This window comes from Malus sylvestris, chromosome 7, assembly GCF_916048215.2.
Source record: "Malus sylvestris chromosome 7, drMalSylv7.2, whole genome shotgun sequence".
NCBI lineage: Eukaryota > Viridiplantae > Streptophyta > Magnoliopsida > Rosales > Rosaceae > Malus > Malus sylvestris.
The window spans coordinates 9,886,098-9,902,541 of NC_062266.1; the positions used below are offsets into that span (position 1 = coordinate 9,886,098).

At 39.6% G+C, this 16,444-nt stretch overlaps 2 protein-coding genes across 2 annotated transcripts in view; both read left to right on the plus strand.

Moving 5' to 3' along the window:
• Window positions 1–6,161: 6,161 nt before the first annotated feature.
• LOC126627810 (eukaryotic translation initiation factor 4G-like) overlaps window positions 6,162–16,444 on the plus strand; it is a 48,387-nt gene continuing 38,104 nt past the window's right edge. Inside the window, exon 1 of the mRNA XM_050297364.1 lies at window positions 6,162–6,308. Within this exon, the coding sequence (XP_050153321.1) occupies window positions 6,289–6,308 (20 nt within the window). The 5' untranslated portion in view covers window positions 6,162–6,288. The remainder of the gene's footprint in view (window positions 6,309–16,444) is intronic.
• LOC126627833 (eukaryotic translation initiation factor 4G-like) lies at window positions 6,289–15,451 on the plus strand. Its single transcript, XM_050297398.1, has 6 exons — window positions 6,289–6,446; window positions 6,714–6,853; window positions 7,053–7,202; window positions 14,488–14,561; window positions 14,652–14,731; window positions 15,026–15,451. The coding sequence occupies exons 1-6, from the start codon at window positions 6,289–6,291 to the stop codon at window positions 15,315–15,317; spliced, it is 894 nt and encodes a 297-aa protein (XP_050153355.1). The 3' UTR covers window positions 15,318–15,451.

Below are 16,444 nucleotides of genomic sequence, written 5' to 3' on the forward strand. Positions count from 1 at the left end.
CTAGGAGGGCGCCTAGGCGGCCTAGGCGGATTTAGGTAAATTTCTTATATATTTTATGAATCAATTAAATTTATTATATCAAATGTAAATAATTATTGACTTATATGTTATTTCTTATAAAAGAAGATACATATGTGAATGTTTTTTGTACATATATGATATACTTGCCTAGGAAAAAATACAAAACATTTTCTAAATAATTTATATAAGATTTATATATGTGTGTGTATATATATATATATATATATATATATATATATATACACACATACACCAAACTTTTAAAAATATAAAAAGCCCAGTGGGTGGTTTTCATTACCAAAACCATCAAACCGTCCACCTCACATCACCTGTCCACCTTGTGGTTTCATAATTAAAACCATGTCAGAGTCCATAGTTCTTATAATTAATTATTAAAACCATGCTTTTGAGCTTGGGTTCCCAGTCAACTTGCACGGTTGCACTTGCACCAATACATATTCAAATGTTTAAGCCTCTTTCTCTCTCTCTCTCTCTCTCTCTCTCCGTCTCTCTCTCTCTCTCTCTCTCTCTCTCTCTTTTCGCACTCTCTCTTTTCTGAGTTTTTCTAGAAATCTCTAGCAAGCAGCCATAGCTTCCGATGCAGGTGCAGGTGCAAGTACAGATGCCAAATACGAGGTGTGAGATGCGATGCAGGTGTTGGAAACTTGGAGTTGCAGATACTACGAGAGTTCGAGGCGAGAGAGTTGCAGTCTTGCAGAGCCTTCGATGGTGGCGAGAGTTGCGGAGCACTTTGTGCGATGGCAAGAATTTCAGACCGCCTAGAGCGCCGCCTAACATCGTCTAGACCACCTAGAGTGCCTAGCGGGTGCCTAGGCGGCCGCCTAAGTCCCCACCGATTTTTTTAACGATTTTCCCCAAATCACAGCGGGCTTCCACCGCCGAACGCCTAGGCGGCCGCCTTGAGCGTTTTTTAGAACACTGAACATGAAGTCTATGAAGCCTTATTAAACTTTATGGATTTATAACTCTTTTAAAGTCCTTAAAAAAATCAATATAATACACCCCTTAAAAGACTAAAGATTAAAAGTTAAAAGAAATTGAAACTAAGAATGAAAAATAGAAAAGCATCTTAAAAAGGAGAAATTGACTAGTTAGTAATTGAAAAAGACCGAATTAAGACAATTAAAATTCTAAATTACATGTGCATATGATTCAAAATTATTGACACGTGGTAAGCAAAATGCCACGTGGGATCCATGCACTAAGGGAGGGATATGTACATTTATTTTTGTTTGACTAAGATGCTTCACTAAAACACCATAAGAAGGTACAATGGACAGCTCAAAATGGTCCATTCGAAACACAAATATAAAAGCTTCATCAAAAGATATTGTTGCATGAAAACTATTACAAACAGTGGCGAAGTCAGGAATTATCAGGAAGAGCGGTGAAATTTAAAAGTGTAAAAAGTCCTAAAAATATTTAGACAACCAATTTCTTTTAGATAGTAGACAATATTAATTCGTTCATATTTTACCAATAAAAACAAGTTACAACTGTTGTCGCATGAGGTTTCATGTCATGAAATCGTGGCATAACAGGCTCATTACCAATAAAAGCAAAAACATCTCTGTCAATGTAAACAACCATGCCGTTACTTAAGCACTGATCTCTCATTTTGTTACGCAGTTGTTTTTCACAATATCCGATGTTTTAAATAAAATTTTTGTTGAAAGCTTTTGATAATATTTCAAAATAATAATAAAAAAGAAGAAAAAAGTAGAAGTGGCTTGCATCTGTATCATTGTTAGCCACAACAAAAATAAAACTTTGTGTTTCAACTTAAATAGCAGTAAACCCAAGAACTGTCACCTTTTTCTTCCTCCAACTCCTTTAAACCACTGTTTTCTGCAACAGTCGTGGCTCGCACTGGAAATGCCGATATTTTGACTTATTTCCTAGATATTAGCCGGTAAAGCGATGTTAAACATGCATTTGCTTATATCGGCGAGGTAGATTCTCGCCTATAGTATAGATTAAAAAATAAATAAAAAAAAGCAGCGTGTAGAGGAGCAACAACATTCTTTGCAGGTTCCATGTAGGTTTAGAGGAATCAAAGGGGCATATTCTCCCTCTTAGGGTCGATTTCCGACGATCGAAGATACGGCCGCACCTTCTTGGGCCTCTGTTCACGAGTGATCAAAAAGCAAAACAAACAAAAAAAATCATAATCATCGAAAGATATAAAAAGTTAAAAATCAAGAAAATTGACAATAAATTTGATAAATATTGACAAACTACATTTCTTAGTTTGCACTATAAGGTATTAAAATTGTATCAATTTAACCTTTTACTGAACTAATTGTTAAACTTTCATTAAATATATCAAATAGTGTGCGTAAAACCTTTATATGGACTATTGTGTAAGTCATATTGGCACTAGATTGACAGACAAGAAAAACTCTAATTTAGAAATGAAAAAAAAAAAATACTACTAGACTGGTTGCAGAATGTCTGGCGTTGTGGGATGGCCTGTGGCTAGCTACGGCTAAAGGCTTGACTCAGATTGTGGTGGAGAGTGATTCAAAACTGGTGATTGAGTCTATCAGTGGAGCTTATAACCCCCCTTGGAGATTGAAGACCATCCTAGAAGATATTCGATGGCTTGCCGAGTCGTTTGAGGAGATTTGGCGGATGCTATTACTAGACGGGGTTATTCGGTCTCTGATTTTCATGTTTGGGATAAAACTCTTCCTTTAGAAACCCATCAAGCCTTCCTCTTTGATTCTATTTCCAGTCGAGGCCCACCCACGTGGGGTTGTCCCCCTTGCGTGTCAACCTCACTGTAGCCCAACGACTACTTTTCTTCATCTAAAGACCAGGTTTAATTGGACCATTGGTTAATCCAACGGTCCACGTTCAAATATTTTTTTTTTGTTTTATATTTATATATTTATTGAATCCAACGGTTTAGATTGAATATAATTAAATCTAACGGTCCAAATTTAAATTCAACGCTAAAATAATTTAAAAAAATTATTTAACTCAAAATTCAACCAAAAACTCTATAAATACCTATGTATTTGTTCAAACATCCACACAAAACTCACTTTTTACCTACAATTCTTCCAATTTTTCTTTCTACCATTTCTTCTCATTTCCAAAATTTTATTTCTACCATTTATTAAATGTCGTTTGTATTAAGTTTATGTGGTTTATCATGATTTTCATGTATTGATTTAGTGATTTTTCAAAATTTATAGGAATTTAAATATTTTTAGGTTAAAATGTTCATAAAATTAATTTAGGATAATCTACATAATTTTTTTTAAAAGTTAATTTAAAAAAAAAACCTTAAATTCATTCTTTAATAATATGGGGCTAAAATTTTAGGCTTGAAAGGTTGGATCAAAAAAACTATTTATAAGCTAAAACCTAAATTTTCTGAGCTGAATATATTTAAGTTTTATATCAAATTGGAGATGGTGTCAGTGAGGTGGGTTTTACTCTATACTCTTGGGTTGGTAAGAATGAATAATAAAAAGCAAAAATAATTAGAAAAGAGGATAATGACTGCGTGGGTTTTACTCTCTCCTGGGGTGGGTTCAGTTTAAATCAGTTCGGTTTTTTGCCAAAACCGAAACCAAACCGAAATTTCGGTTCGGTTCATTTTTTTTCGGTTCAGTTTTTCCGGTTCGGTTTCGGTTTTTTGTTTTTTTTCTTTTTCAAAAAATGAAAAACATTGAAATTTTAAATTTTAACATATCCAACACAATCATAACATAAGCATTCTAACTAGAATCAAAGACAATGAAAATAAACATTTAAAGTTGAATTAAAATCATCAATCAAGTCTTCCAAAGTCCAAACTAACAACCTCACAACACAAAATCGTACAAATGACTTAGAAAAGTTAAATTGTATGATGTTGTTCAAAGATCAGGGTTGTTTGCTTGTAACTGCATGCTGACAACTTGATTAGTAAAAGTAATACGTGGATGGATTTATTTAGTGTGTGTTGAATTGTTTTCCATCACAAATTACCCAAATAATCTAGGGTTGTTTTATGGGAACTTTAACGAAAAGCACCCGGTACTGTTCACTTTAACGAAAAACCACATTTTTACACTAAAAAGTCAATCTTGATACTATTCACTTTACCCTTTATTTTGTCCTTATCATTAAAACTCAAAGTTTTCAAGCCCTTTTCATTAGTTTTCCTTTGTTTTATTGACACCCCACATTTTTATGAAAACACCCCACATCCAAAATATTCCTCTAAAATTCCAACTTTGTCCCTCATTTTTCTAAATACACCCCCACCCTCGTACAAAAGTCAACAGCAAACAACCTCATTTATACGGCCACTACCTCTGAATAACTCCGTCGTTGACATCGCATGACCGACAACTCCCATGCAGTTGGTAACAACCCATCACCTCAACTCATCCAATTGGATAACCCTTCAGCCCCATCACCTCCGTCGCAAAAATCTGTCGTCCAACACTCAAACTCGCCCACCTCGTCTCCAAATTTCTTGTTGCCAAACTTTACCAACCATCCAAAATTCCAAATAGGGTAGAAGAAGTACATGCAATTTCTTGGGATTGTAGAGAGAGAGAGAGAGGATATGGTGCCATGGTGAGAGGTTGGTATTTTGCTCCAGATTTTCTAGGGTGGAATAGTGGAGGACGTCGTTGTTTTTGTAAGATTGTGGAGTGTTTTAATTTAGTTCAAATAGGGGTAAAAGAGAAAATTCATGTGAAAAAATGAAAGTGTGGGGTGTTTTCATAAGATTGTGGGGTGTTAATAAAATTACCCATAATCTACCCGAAATAAATGTTTATGGATTATGTTACATGTTATATGAGAGTAGATTTGGAAAAGAAAGCTGGGGCAGAAGTAGACAGTGTTATGGAGATGGATGTAGGTACTTCAGGAGGAGGAGGTTTGGTTCCAGAACCTTATATGGGGGAGAAATAATAGGTTAGGGTTTAGAGTTTTTATAGGCATTTTTTTAATATTTTGATCTTAAAGTTTGGCAACACATTGGGTTTAGCACATTTTAACTTACAAATTGGGTTTAGAAAATAATACCCAAAACAAATAATTAAATAAAAAAATTAATTTAAGGGAGACTTTGGATGCGGTCCCTAGTTATGAACAGTCTTTGACTGAAACCTTATTGGTTTTCAATTTTTGATCCAAGTCCCTGAGATTAATTGATAATTTATTTCTATGTACGTTACTATATTTTTTAAATTAAAAATTAAAATTTATAGTTGTTTATAGTAATGAGATTTTAAATAAAAAACCATAATTTGTGGGATTAAAAATATTAAAATATAAATATACTATTGTGTGTGTGTGTGTGTGTGTAAACATGGGTACATTCATAAAAATAACCAAAAAATTATTGTATCAAAACATGGGTACATTCTTCAAAATGGGTACATTTAGCAAAAATAAAAATGGGTACAAATAAATAAAAAAATATGGGTACAATACAAATAAAACTTTAAAAAATATGGGCACAAAAAGAAATTAATATATGGGTACAAATTAAAACTGAAAGGAAAATTGGTACAAATTAAAAAAGGGTTGCAAATTAAAAATTGGTACAAACTAAAAATAAAAATATATGATAAAAAAATTTAGCCATAAATATAAATATACTAATTGTAACATTTTTAATATTAAATGAATATATTTAGAAATAAAAAATATTTTATTATTGAAATAATTAATGATATTATTAATACAAAGGACCTTGATCAAAAATTGAAAAGTAATAAGGTTTTAATCAATAGAGTAGTAAAAATAAGGATGAAAACCTAATTACTCCTTAATTTAATTAATTCGGTTCGATTCGATTTTTCAATTCGGTTCGGTTTTTTCGTTCGGTTCGATTTTTTCGTTCGGTTCGGTTTTTTCGATTTCGGTTTGATTTGGTTTTCGGTTTTTTGAGCCCACCCCTACTATCTCCTCCCCCTTCCTCTTCTCTCTCTTACCAAAACACCAAGACAACTCTCTCTCTCTCTCTCTCTCTCTCTCTCTCTCTCTCAAGTTTTTCTTTCATTTCACTCTGCGCTTTCTCATGGTTTCCCAATAAAACCCTAATCTTTCTCCTCACTCACTCTCCAGGTACTCCAATCAAACCCTAATCACTCTCTTAATCACTCGCTTACGGTACGATTTTCGGATAACTAGGTTTGATTGATTTGATTTGGGGTTTGTGGATCTGCGTGTTTGGTTGCAGAGAAAATTTGAAGGAAAACAAAAATTGGGAATTAAGCGTAGGAATATATGTCCTTCAATCAATCAAGGTCAGATAAGAACGAGACGCAGTACCGGAAAACAGGGCGAACCGTAAGCTCTAATCAGCAGCACAGGGGATACTCACCATCTTACCCTAAGGGCACCAGCGCCGGTTGGCCCGGCCCTACTATCTTCTCCAACCGCAGGTGCATATATATATATCTCTTTCTCTCTCTCTCTCTCTCTCTCTCTCTCTCTCTCTCTTACTCTCTCTGTGTATCGTATCTACTGATTGCGTGTGTCTGTGTGTAGAGTTTGTTTCTGATCAGTTTTACTTCACTTTTAAGTTTTAACAATCTATGCAATTATATTGCTTTTGATTGTGATTTCAAATTTGGGTTTTTTTAATACGTTTTTGAATTTTTGAGATTGTTGGAAGTTAGGGTTTGATGATTTTATTTTCAAATATTCAGTTTTAAGAAGAATAATAACAATGCACAAGGAGGACAATCCAGGGCAAGTGCAACCACTGTAAATACTCAGGATTCCGGTATTGCTTTTGCACAACGTGGCGGTGTACAAAACCGAGCCCATGTACAGCCCCAATTGCATGGTACAGATTTCGAAGTTTCTGTTCTCTTTCAGTCTAGAAATTTATATGATAATGTCGTGATTGTTTTAATAGACTTTTACGGGTAGTTGAAGGAGTTTGGGAATCTGAGATAAATGGGGTTCTCTTTTAAAATCTGTGTTGCCCATTTTGTTTGATTCTCATTTCTTGGCAATGTTTTCCTGCGATTGATTTGATGTAGGAGGTTCTGATGCACCTGTTGCACGCACAGCTTCCCGGACAGCTGAAGCATCAGCCTCTCAGAGAAGCTCCCGAACTGTTCCAAAAGCTCCCACTTCTCAATCTGCCTCCGTGATTTCTGACACAAGAACACCCACTACACCAGCGAAGCGTAAGTTCACACTCTGGACCATGGATTTTGTTGTACTCAATGGTGGGGAATGTTGGCGTATTTTCACTGTCTCCATGATCACGTCGAATCCTTATGAAAATGAATCCAGAACGAAATCGCGCTAAAGCTAGGGCGTCACCCGTAAGTGGCGCACTGTGTGGCCCGAGCACAGTGATAAGTGAGCACAGTGATAAGTGAACGAAATCGCACTTGGTGCAAGGAATTGCTCAGACGGAGAAGTTATTTATAGGAGGAGATTTAAATGGACACGTGGGCAGGGAGACAGGCAACTATGGAGGTTTTCATGGTGGCCATGGTTTTGGGGAGAGAAACGAGGATGGGGAAGCTATCTTGGATTTTGCAATGGCATATGATCTCTTCTTAGCCAACACCTTCTTTAAGAAGAGAGAAGAACATGTGATCACCTACAAGAGTGGGTTGTCAAAAACACAAATAGATTTTCTTCTAATGAGGAAAGGGGATCGTATAACTTGTAAGGATTGCAAAGTTATACCAGGAGAGAGCGTGGCTAATCAACATCGCTTGTTGGTGATGGATGTACATATCAAAAGAGTGAGAAAAAAGAACAAGACTTGGAAGTGCCCAAGGACTAGATGGTGGAATCTAAAAGAAGAAAAACAAGCCATTTTCAAAGAGAAAGTAATCACCCAGTGTGTGTGGGATAGAGAGGGGGATGCTAACCAAATGTGGGATTCCATGGCTAATTGTATCCGAAAAGTAGCAAAAGAGGTATTAGGAGAGTCCAAGGGCTTTGCCCCACACCAAAAGGAATCTTGGTGGTGGAATGAGGAGGTACAAACAAAGGTGAAGGCTAAGAAGGAATGTTGTAAAGCCTTATACAAGGATAGGACCGATGAAAATGGTGAAAGGTATAGAAAAGCGAAGCAAGAGGCGAAGAAAGTTGTGAGAGAAGCTAAGTTAGCGGCTTACGACGATATGTATAAGCGACTAGATACCAAAGAAGGAGAGTTGGATATCTATAAACTAGTTAGAGCAAGGGAAAAGAAGACAATGGACCTAAACCAAGTGAGGTGCATCAAGGATGAGGATGGAAAGGTTCTTGCTACAGAGAACGCGGTTAAAGACAGATGGAAAGGTTATTTTCATAATCTTTTCAATGAAGGACATGAAAGGAGTGCTTCTTTAGGGGAGTTGAGTAACTCAGAAGAATGTAGAAACTACTCTTTTTATCGTAGAATCCGGAAGGAAGAAGTGGTCGTAGCTTTGAAGAAGATGAAACATAGAAAAGCAATAGGCCCAGACGATATACCAATCGAAGTGTGGAAAGTTTTGGGAGAGACAAGTATAACATGGCCCACTGACCTTTTCAATAGGATTTTGAAAACGAAGAAGATGCCAAATGAGTGGCGAATGAGCACTTTGGTGCCTATCTACAAGAATAAGGGCGATGTACAAAATTGCATGAACTATAGGGGTATTAAGCTAATGAGTCATACAATGAAGCTTTGGGAGAGAGTCATTGAGCATAGATTGAGGCAAGAGACACGGGTTTCGGACAACCAATTCGGGTTCATGCCAGGGCGCTCAACCATGGAGGCAATCTATCTCTTACGAAGATTGATGGAAAGATATAGAGATGGGAAAAAGGATTTACACATGGTCTTTATAGATTTGGAAAAAGCGTATGATAGGGTCCCAAGAGACATTCTTTGGAGGATTTTAGAGAAGAAAAGAGTACGAGTAGCATATATCCAAGCTATACAGGATATGTATGAAGGAGCAAAGACTGCCGTAAGAACTCATGAAGGACAAACTGAAAACTTTCCCATAACTGTAGGATTACATCAAGGCTCATCCTTAAGTCTTTACCTTTTTACGTTGGTAATGGATGAGTTAACAGGACATATTCAAGATGATATTCCTTGGTGTATGCTTTTCGCAGACGATATAGTGTTGATAGATGAAACTCAGGAAGGGGTAAATGCAAAGCTTAACCTTTGGAGAGAAGTGTTGGAATCTAAAGGTCTTCGCCTAAGCCGATCAAAGACAGAATATATGGAGTGCAAGTTCAGTGCAAATGGAGGCCAAAACGAGTTAGGGGTAAGGATCGGAGATCAAGAAATACCAAAGAGCGACCGTTTTCGTTACCTAGGATCTATCTTGCAAAAGAACGGAGAATTAGATGGAGACCTCAACCATAGAATACAAGCTGGATGGATGAAGTGGAAGAGTGCATCCGGCGTGTTGTGTGACCGCCGTATGCCACTGAAGCTCAAGGGAAAATTTTATAGGACGACAATAAGGACGGCGATGCTGTATGGCACAGAATGTTAGGCGGTGAAGCATCAACACGTACACAAAATGGGTGTAGCAGAGATGAGGATGCTTCGTTGAATGTGTGGGCACACGAGAAAGGATAAGATTAGGAATGAGGATATCCGGGGTAAAGTAAGAGTAGCCGAAATTGAAGGAAAGACGAGAGAAAATCGGTTACGGTGGTTTGGACATGTGCAAAGAAGGCCTACTGACGCTCCGATTAGAAGATGCGACTATAGGACAGAGGTTCAGGGCCGAAGGGGTAGAGGAAGACCTAGGAAAACTTTGGAAGAGACCCTAAGAAAAGACTTAGAGTACTTGGATCTAACGGAGGACATGACACAGGACAGAACACAATAGCGTTCTAAGATTCATATAGCCGATCCCACTCAGTGACTTGGATTTTCCAAGTCTCCAACCGAGAAGTTTTCCTCACTTGGGAAATTAAGGGAACACTACCTCAACCTACATGCTCCACTCACAAAGTTTCAACATACAAGCTTCAACAAAAGAAAATTCAAAGAACTTAGCGAAGAAGGCTTTGGTGTATTTAACACAATACGTTGAAATGAAGGAAAGCTTATTTATTGATATCCCCGATAAGTTACAAATATGTACATATACTTGAGTCAAAATAAACAAAGAAGAGGGAGCCTTCACAAAGGTTGCTTATGAGAAGTCTCAGCAGTCGGTAGAGCCCCAGAAAGAGAAGGCACCGGAGGGGGATCATTCGGAGCCTTAGTACTGGACAAAACCTAGAAGGATGAGGCATCAGAGGTTGATCATTTGGAGCTTCATTACGCGGTACAGCCCCAGAAGACGAAGGCAATAAATGCCTTTGGAACAAACCCACAAATCTCTGATGATCAAGTAAAACCTGACCATCAGATTCCTTTATCTGGTTAAGCTTCCTCTTCATGTTTGTAGCATAGTCATGTGCGAGCCGGTGCAACTGTTTATTCTCATGCTTGAGCCCTCTAATCTCCTGTTTGAGACTCATCACTTCAGCCGCCAATGATTCAACTTGGCGGGTTCGAGCAAATAGGCGTTGGGCCATATTAGACACAGAACCTGCACACTGAACACTGAGAGCCAGAGAATCCTTAACAGCCAACTCATCAGACCGTTTGGAAAGTAGTCTGTTATCTTTGGGAGTGAGAAGGTTCCTGGCCACTACCGCAGCGGTCATATCATTCTTCATCACGGAATCCCCAACGGTAAGAGGACCAGTAGGGGAGACGAAGGATGGGCGCCATATGTTGTCTGGAGAAGGCGGGGCTGCCTCTTCAACAAGGTTCAAGTCAAAACGACGGTCGGAGGGGCCAGACATTTTCAAAGGTGTTGAAGAGAGAAGAGGTCGGACAAATCAAGATCTTAGAAATGCAGGAATGGAGCTTCTACTGGTGGATATTCAAGTGTGCTTTGGAACTTAATGTCAGCCCCTATAAAAATCTGCACTCGACGAAGCTTCAGAAATCGAAGAGGCGCCTACTTAGAAATCGAAGAGGCGTTTGCTTTCTCAAAAGCTGGGCTGCTCAAAGATCACGAAGGCCGATCTCAGAAATCGAAGAGGCTTGCTTTCTCAAAAGCTGGGCTGCTAAGAGACCACGAGGGCCGATCTCAGAAATCGAAGAGGCACCTACTTTTCCAGCCTTGTCAGCACCTATCACACGCACACTCAGCTTTGCGGAAATTATGGGCATTCTGTCGAAGATTTCTGGCGAAGTAGAAAGCACATGAATCGTACTGTTCAATCCCCCACTTCCCACACGCAACAGTAACTCATGGGTACCACAGATAACTTTGCCAAAGTTCTCTGACAAAGTTGAGACACGTGAAGCTTGCAGCTCCCGCTACATCGCTCTGACCAAAAAGGGTAAAAGAATTGCAAAGAAACAACACTAACAAAGTTTAGACACATAAATTTTGAAGGTCTAGCTACCATATTATTACCCACAAGGGTAAAGGAACAATATCACTGCTGGATAATTAGAAAGTCCCGGTGTGTCAACCTCTGTGCTTCGTGGCAAGGTAGACTAGCAAACATGCCCAACCTTTACTCACATTCGAGAAAACACTCCTAACAGGATTGCTTGCTCCAAAATCGAAGAGGCACCGCCCTTCGAATCTCGAGAGCCAGACTCCCAACATGATTACTTTCTCAAAAATCGAAGAGAGGGTAAAGGAACAGTACCATTGCTGGATAATTGGAAAGTCCCTGTGTGTCAACCTTTGTGCTTCGTGGCAAGGTAGACTAGCAAACATGCCCAACCTTTACTCACATTCGAGAAAACACTCCCAACAAGATTGCTTGCTCCAAAATCGAAGAGGCACCACCCTCCGAATCTCGAGAGCCAGACTCCCAACATGATTACTTTCTCAAAAATCGAAGAGAGAGTAAAGGAACAGTACCACTGCTGGATAATTGGAAAGTCCCTGTGTGTCAACCTCTGTGCTTCGTGGCAAGGTAGACTAGCAAACATGCCCAACCTTTACTCACATTCGAGAAAACACTCCCAACAAGATTGCTTGCTCCAAAATCGAAGAGGCACCGTCCTCCGAATCTCGAGAGCCAGACTCCCAACATGATTACTTTCTCAAAAATCGAAGAGACACCGCTCTCCGAATCTTGAGAGCCAGACCCCCAGCAGGATTGCTTTCTCAAAAATCGAAGAGGCATCGTTCTCCGAATCTCGAGAGCCAGATCCCCGACAGGATTGCTTGTTCGAAAACCGAAGAGGCACCACTTTCCCAACTTTAAGAGCTGGATCTCCTTGGATAAAGCTTGTCTGTAATCTTCACACGCAACATTAGCTTTCCAGATACCACAGACCACTTTTTCAAAGTGCTCTGACAGAGTTAAAACATGTGAAGCTGGCAGCTCCCACTACCGTGTTATGACCAAGCAGGGTAAAGGAATAGCATGATTACTTGATGTTAGGGAGACTCCTATATATGTCGACCTCCATCCCTAACGGACAGGCAGACCTGCAAAAATGCTCAACCCTTTCTCTTATCTGAGAGGGCACTCCCAACGAAGCCTTTTGAAATATTCAGCTTTCTTTCCCTTCGATAATACCTCTGTAAACAAGCTATACTAGAGCAAGAATATCTCATATCATCAGGGTTAAAAGCAAGAGTATCTCATATCATGCTTTTTCCCTGTCTTTTCCTTTGGCCTTGTTCTTACCTGCAAGACAAGGAGAAAGAGAGCAATCAGTCAGCATTTGGAATCAAGCTTCAAGCCAGGAACTGACTGCCTGGAACCCCTTACCTGATTACTTACCTGGCATTGCTCTCGAGTACTCATATTCAACATCTTATGCTGCCAGGGAAGATACCGCATATTCCTGAGGAACAGATAGGTCAAGTGAGAAGGATACAAGGAAGCATGTGGAGACAAGCGTAACAGCACAAGTGCCGATACATCCACTACTCTGTCAAAAGCAAAAGTATCCCATATCAGCAGGGTCGAACGTACTCTAGATTTGATGGACTTGTTTTGACCCTCAAATTCTTCAGTCGGCCTTATACTCTGGAGGAAACCAGAAAACCCTCCAGCCCGGTTCAAGAATAAGCCTGTGGAAAGTTACTTCTTCAAAAGCAAAAGTATCCCATATCATCTCTTCTCATTTTTCTTCTCTTTATCCTTCATGTTGCCTGCAAGATAGGGCGAATGTGAACAATCAGCCGGAGCTCTGATTGCTTACCTTGTCTGTCACCTCTTTCAGCAGATCCCCTAGCCCGGCGACTTGGGGGACTCCTACTACATGGTTTGTAAGGCGCTTGACCAAGCCTGAAACTACAAGTAAGCTTCAAGTGAAATTGATACATTACCTTGTGCATCTCCACCAGTTACAGATACCACCCCTGGATGGAGGAAGAGTACTTCCAGAGAAGATGCCACATCTACCTATGAGACAGATAAGGCAAGTCAAGACGATACCACACTCCGGTACTTAGAACTTAGAAGTTTCGTGGTTACGAGATCATTCTCCCACAATATTTCCTAATGTCATTTGTACTAAATCATTCACTTGTACTCACTAAAGGAGAGCTTGAACCTATGTACTTGTGTAAACCCTTCACAATTAATGAGAACTCCTCTATTCCGTGGACGTAGCCAATCTGGGTGAACCACGTACATCTTGTGTTTGCTTTCCTATCTCTATCCATTTATATACTTATCCACACTCCGGAGCAATCTAGCGAAGATCACAAAAAGTGACCGTTTTCGCTACCTAGGATCTATCTTGCAAGAGAACGGAGAATTAGATGGAGATCTCAACCATAGAATACAAGCTGGATGGATGAAGTGTAAGAGTGCATCCGGCGTGTTGTGTGACCGTCGTAGGCCACTGAAGCTCAAGGGAAAATTTTATAGGACGGCAATAAGGCCAGCAATGTTGTATGACACAGAATGTTGGTCGGTGAAGCATCAACATGTACACAAAATGGGTGTAGCGGAGATGAGGATGCTTCGTGGGATGTATGGGCACACGATAAAGGATAAGATTGGGAATGAGGATATCCGAGGTAAAGTAGGAGTAGCCAAAATTGAAGGAAATATGAGAGAAAATCGGTTCCGGTGGTTTGGACATGTGCAAAGAAGGCCTACTGACGCTCTGGTTCGAAAATGTGACTACGGGACAGAGGTTCAGGGCCGAAGGGGTAGAGGAAGACCTAGGAAAACTTTGGAGGAGACCTTAAGAAAAGACTTGAGTACTTGGATCTAACGGAGGACATGACACAAAACCGAGCGCAATGGCGTTCTAGGATTCATATAGCCGACCCCACTTAGTGGGAAAAGGCTTTGTTGTTGTTGTTGTTGTTGTTGTATAGTAATGATGTGGTGTCAATGCTAGATTCTATTGGCAGTGTTATCCCAAATAGGCGATTTAGTAATGTTTTCAACGCGCTGATATATGATTTATGATATATTAGTAAATGCCAATAATCAGGTTTTAACCTTTTCTGTTGGTTTTAGCCCCAGGAGATGCGTCCAAGGGCTTGGCCTTTCAGTTTGGGTCTATAAACCGTGGCTTCATGAATTGGATGCAGGTATTGTTATATGCTAGCAAACTCTTGATTAAAATTTTCTAATTTCCTGTATTTCTAAGCGCCTAACAAATTATAGCATGTTTTTAAAAGCGGGAAGGTTGTGTTCCTTGTAGATTCCTGCTCGAACCAGCTCAGCTCCCCCAAATTTGGATGAGCAGAAACGTGATCAGGTTAGCTTGTTTTTCTTCTCTCTCATCTTCCTGCCTTTGTTTTAATGAATAGTCTGATTGGTTCAACTGCACATGATGTTTTTTGCCAGAAGTGTATGTGTACAGTATTTTGTGTCTTCCTATTATGTCCTTATGTTTACTTATATAATGAAATATTATTCTTTGTATTTGAATTTAAAGGTGACTTAATTTCAATGAGTAATTTGGTATCTTTTTTCAGTTTCTATTGCTGATTATACTTTTCAATTTTGTTTATTAATTTGTGAAATCATTATGTCATGCTTGAACATGCAGGCACGCCATGATTCTTTTAGAGCTGCGCCTTCAGTGCCAGTCCCTACTGTTCCTAAACAGCAGTTACCAAGGAAAGACTCAGCGTCCATTGATCAACCTAATGCTGCTGAGGTTCATATGGTACCCAGGGTTAAAAAGGATGTGCAAGTCTCACATGCACCCCCTCCTAGTCAAACTCAGAAACCTTCTGCTCATCCAATGGCTGGGATGTCCATGCCAATGCCATTTCATCAGCCACAGGTTCCGGTGCAATTCGGTGGCCCCAACCAGCAGATCCAATCTCAGAGTATGAGCGCCAGTTCCATTCAAATGCCAATGCCTATGCAATTACCAATTGGTAGTACTCAAGTACAGCAGCCAGTGTTTGTTCCAGGTCTCCAGCCCCATCCAATGCAGCCCCAGGGAATTATGCATCAGGGCCAGAACATGACTTTTACCCCCCAAATGGGTCCTCAAATACCTCAGATAGGCAACTTGGGGATCAGCATGGCGTCGCAATACCCCCAACAACAGGGTAGGAAGTTTGGCGGCCCTCGTAAAACTCCTGTCAAGATTACACATCCAGATACACATGAAGAGTTGAGGCTTGATAAAAGGACAGATTCTGGTGGAATGGATGCCTCCTTAAGCAGAAGTGATAGTAAGGGTGGCAGTGAAGTTTTTTTTTCAAAATCTAGCAAATTAGAGCAGCATTCTGCTTTTGTTCAAACTACCAAACTTTCAGGTATAACTTCAAGAACTGAAACTGAAGGTACATGTGAGGAGAATATTGGTGGTGGTGGGGGAAATATTGAGAATATTGGTAGGGGTGGGGATTCTCTTACAGTGTCAGACTTCAGGGACAAACCTGAACTGAGTAGAACTAAGAGTACTATTTCAAAGGGGAAGAAGAAAAGAAAAGAAAAGAAATTCTTTCTAAGGCAGATGCTGCTGGCGTGACCTCTGATCTTTATGGGGCATACAAGAACCCTGAAGAAAAGAAGGGTATTGAAAACACTGAAAGTATTATGACCAGTATAATTTCAAGGCAGGTAGCTACTGATGCTCCTCAGCAAGTTGCTGTAGGGAGAGAGAAAGATGCACCGGTTAAAGCTGCGCCAGATGATTGGGAAGACGCTGCTGACATCTATACCCCGAAACTGGAAACCTCAGATACTGGAGAGCAAGTCCGTGGAGTGGATGATTCTGACAAAGATGGACATGAACATGGAGTGAAGAAATATTCCAGAGATTTCCTTTTGAAGTTTTCTAACCAATTTGCTGAGCTTGCAGAAGATTTTGATATTATGTCTCTTATAGCAGAGATCTTGAATGCTAGTGTGAATGCTGCTCCTGCTACTGCTTCAGTTAAAAAAAAGGTTTCAACTGAAACTGAGGGTACATGTGAGGAGAACATTGGTGGTGGTGGGGATGCTCTTA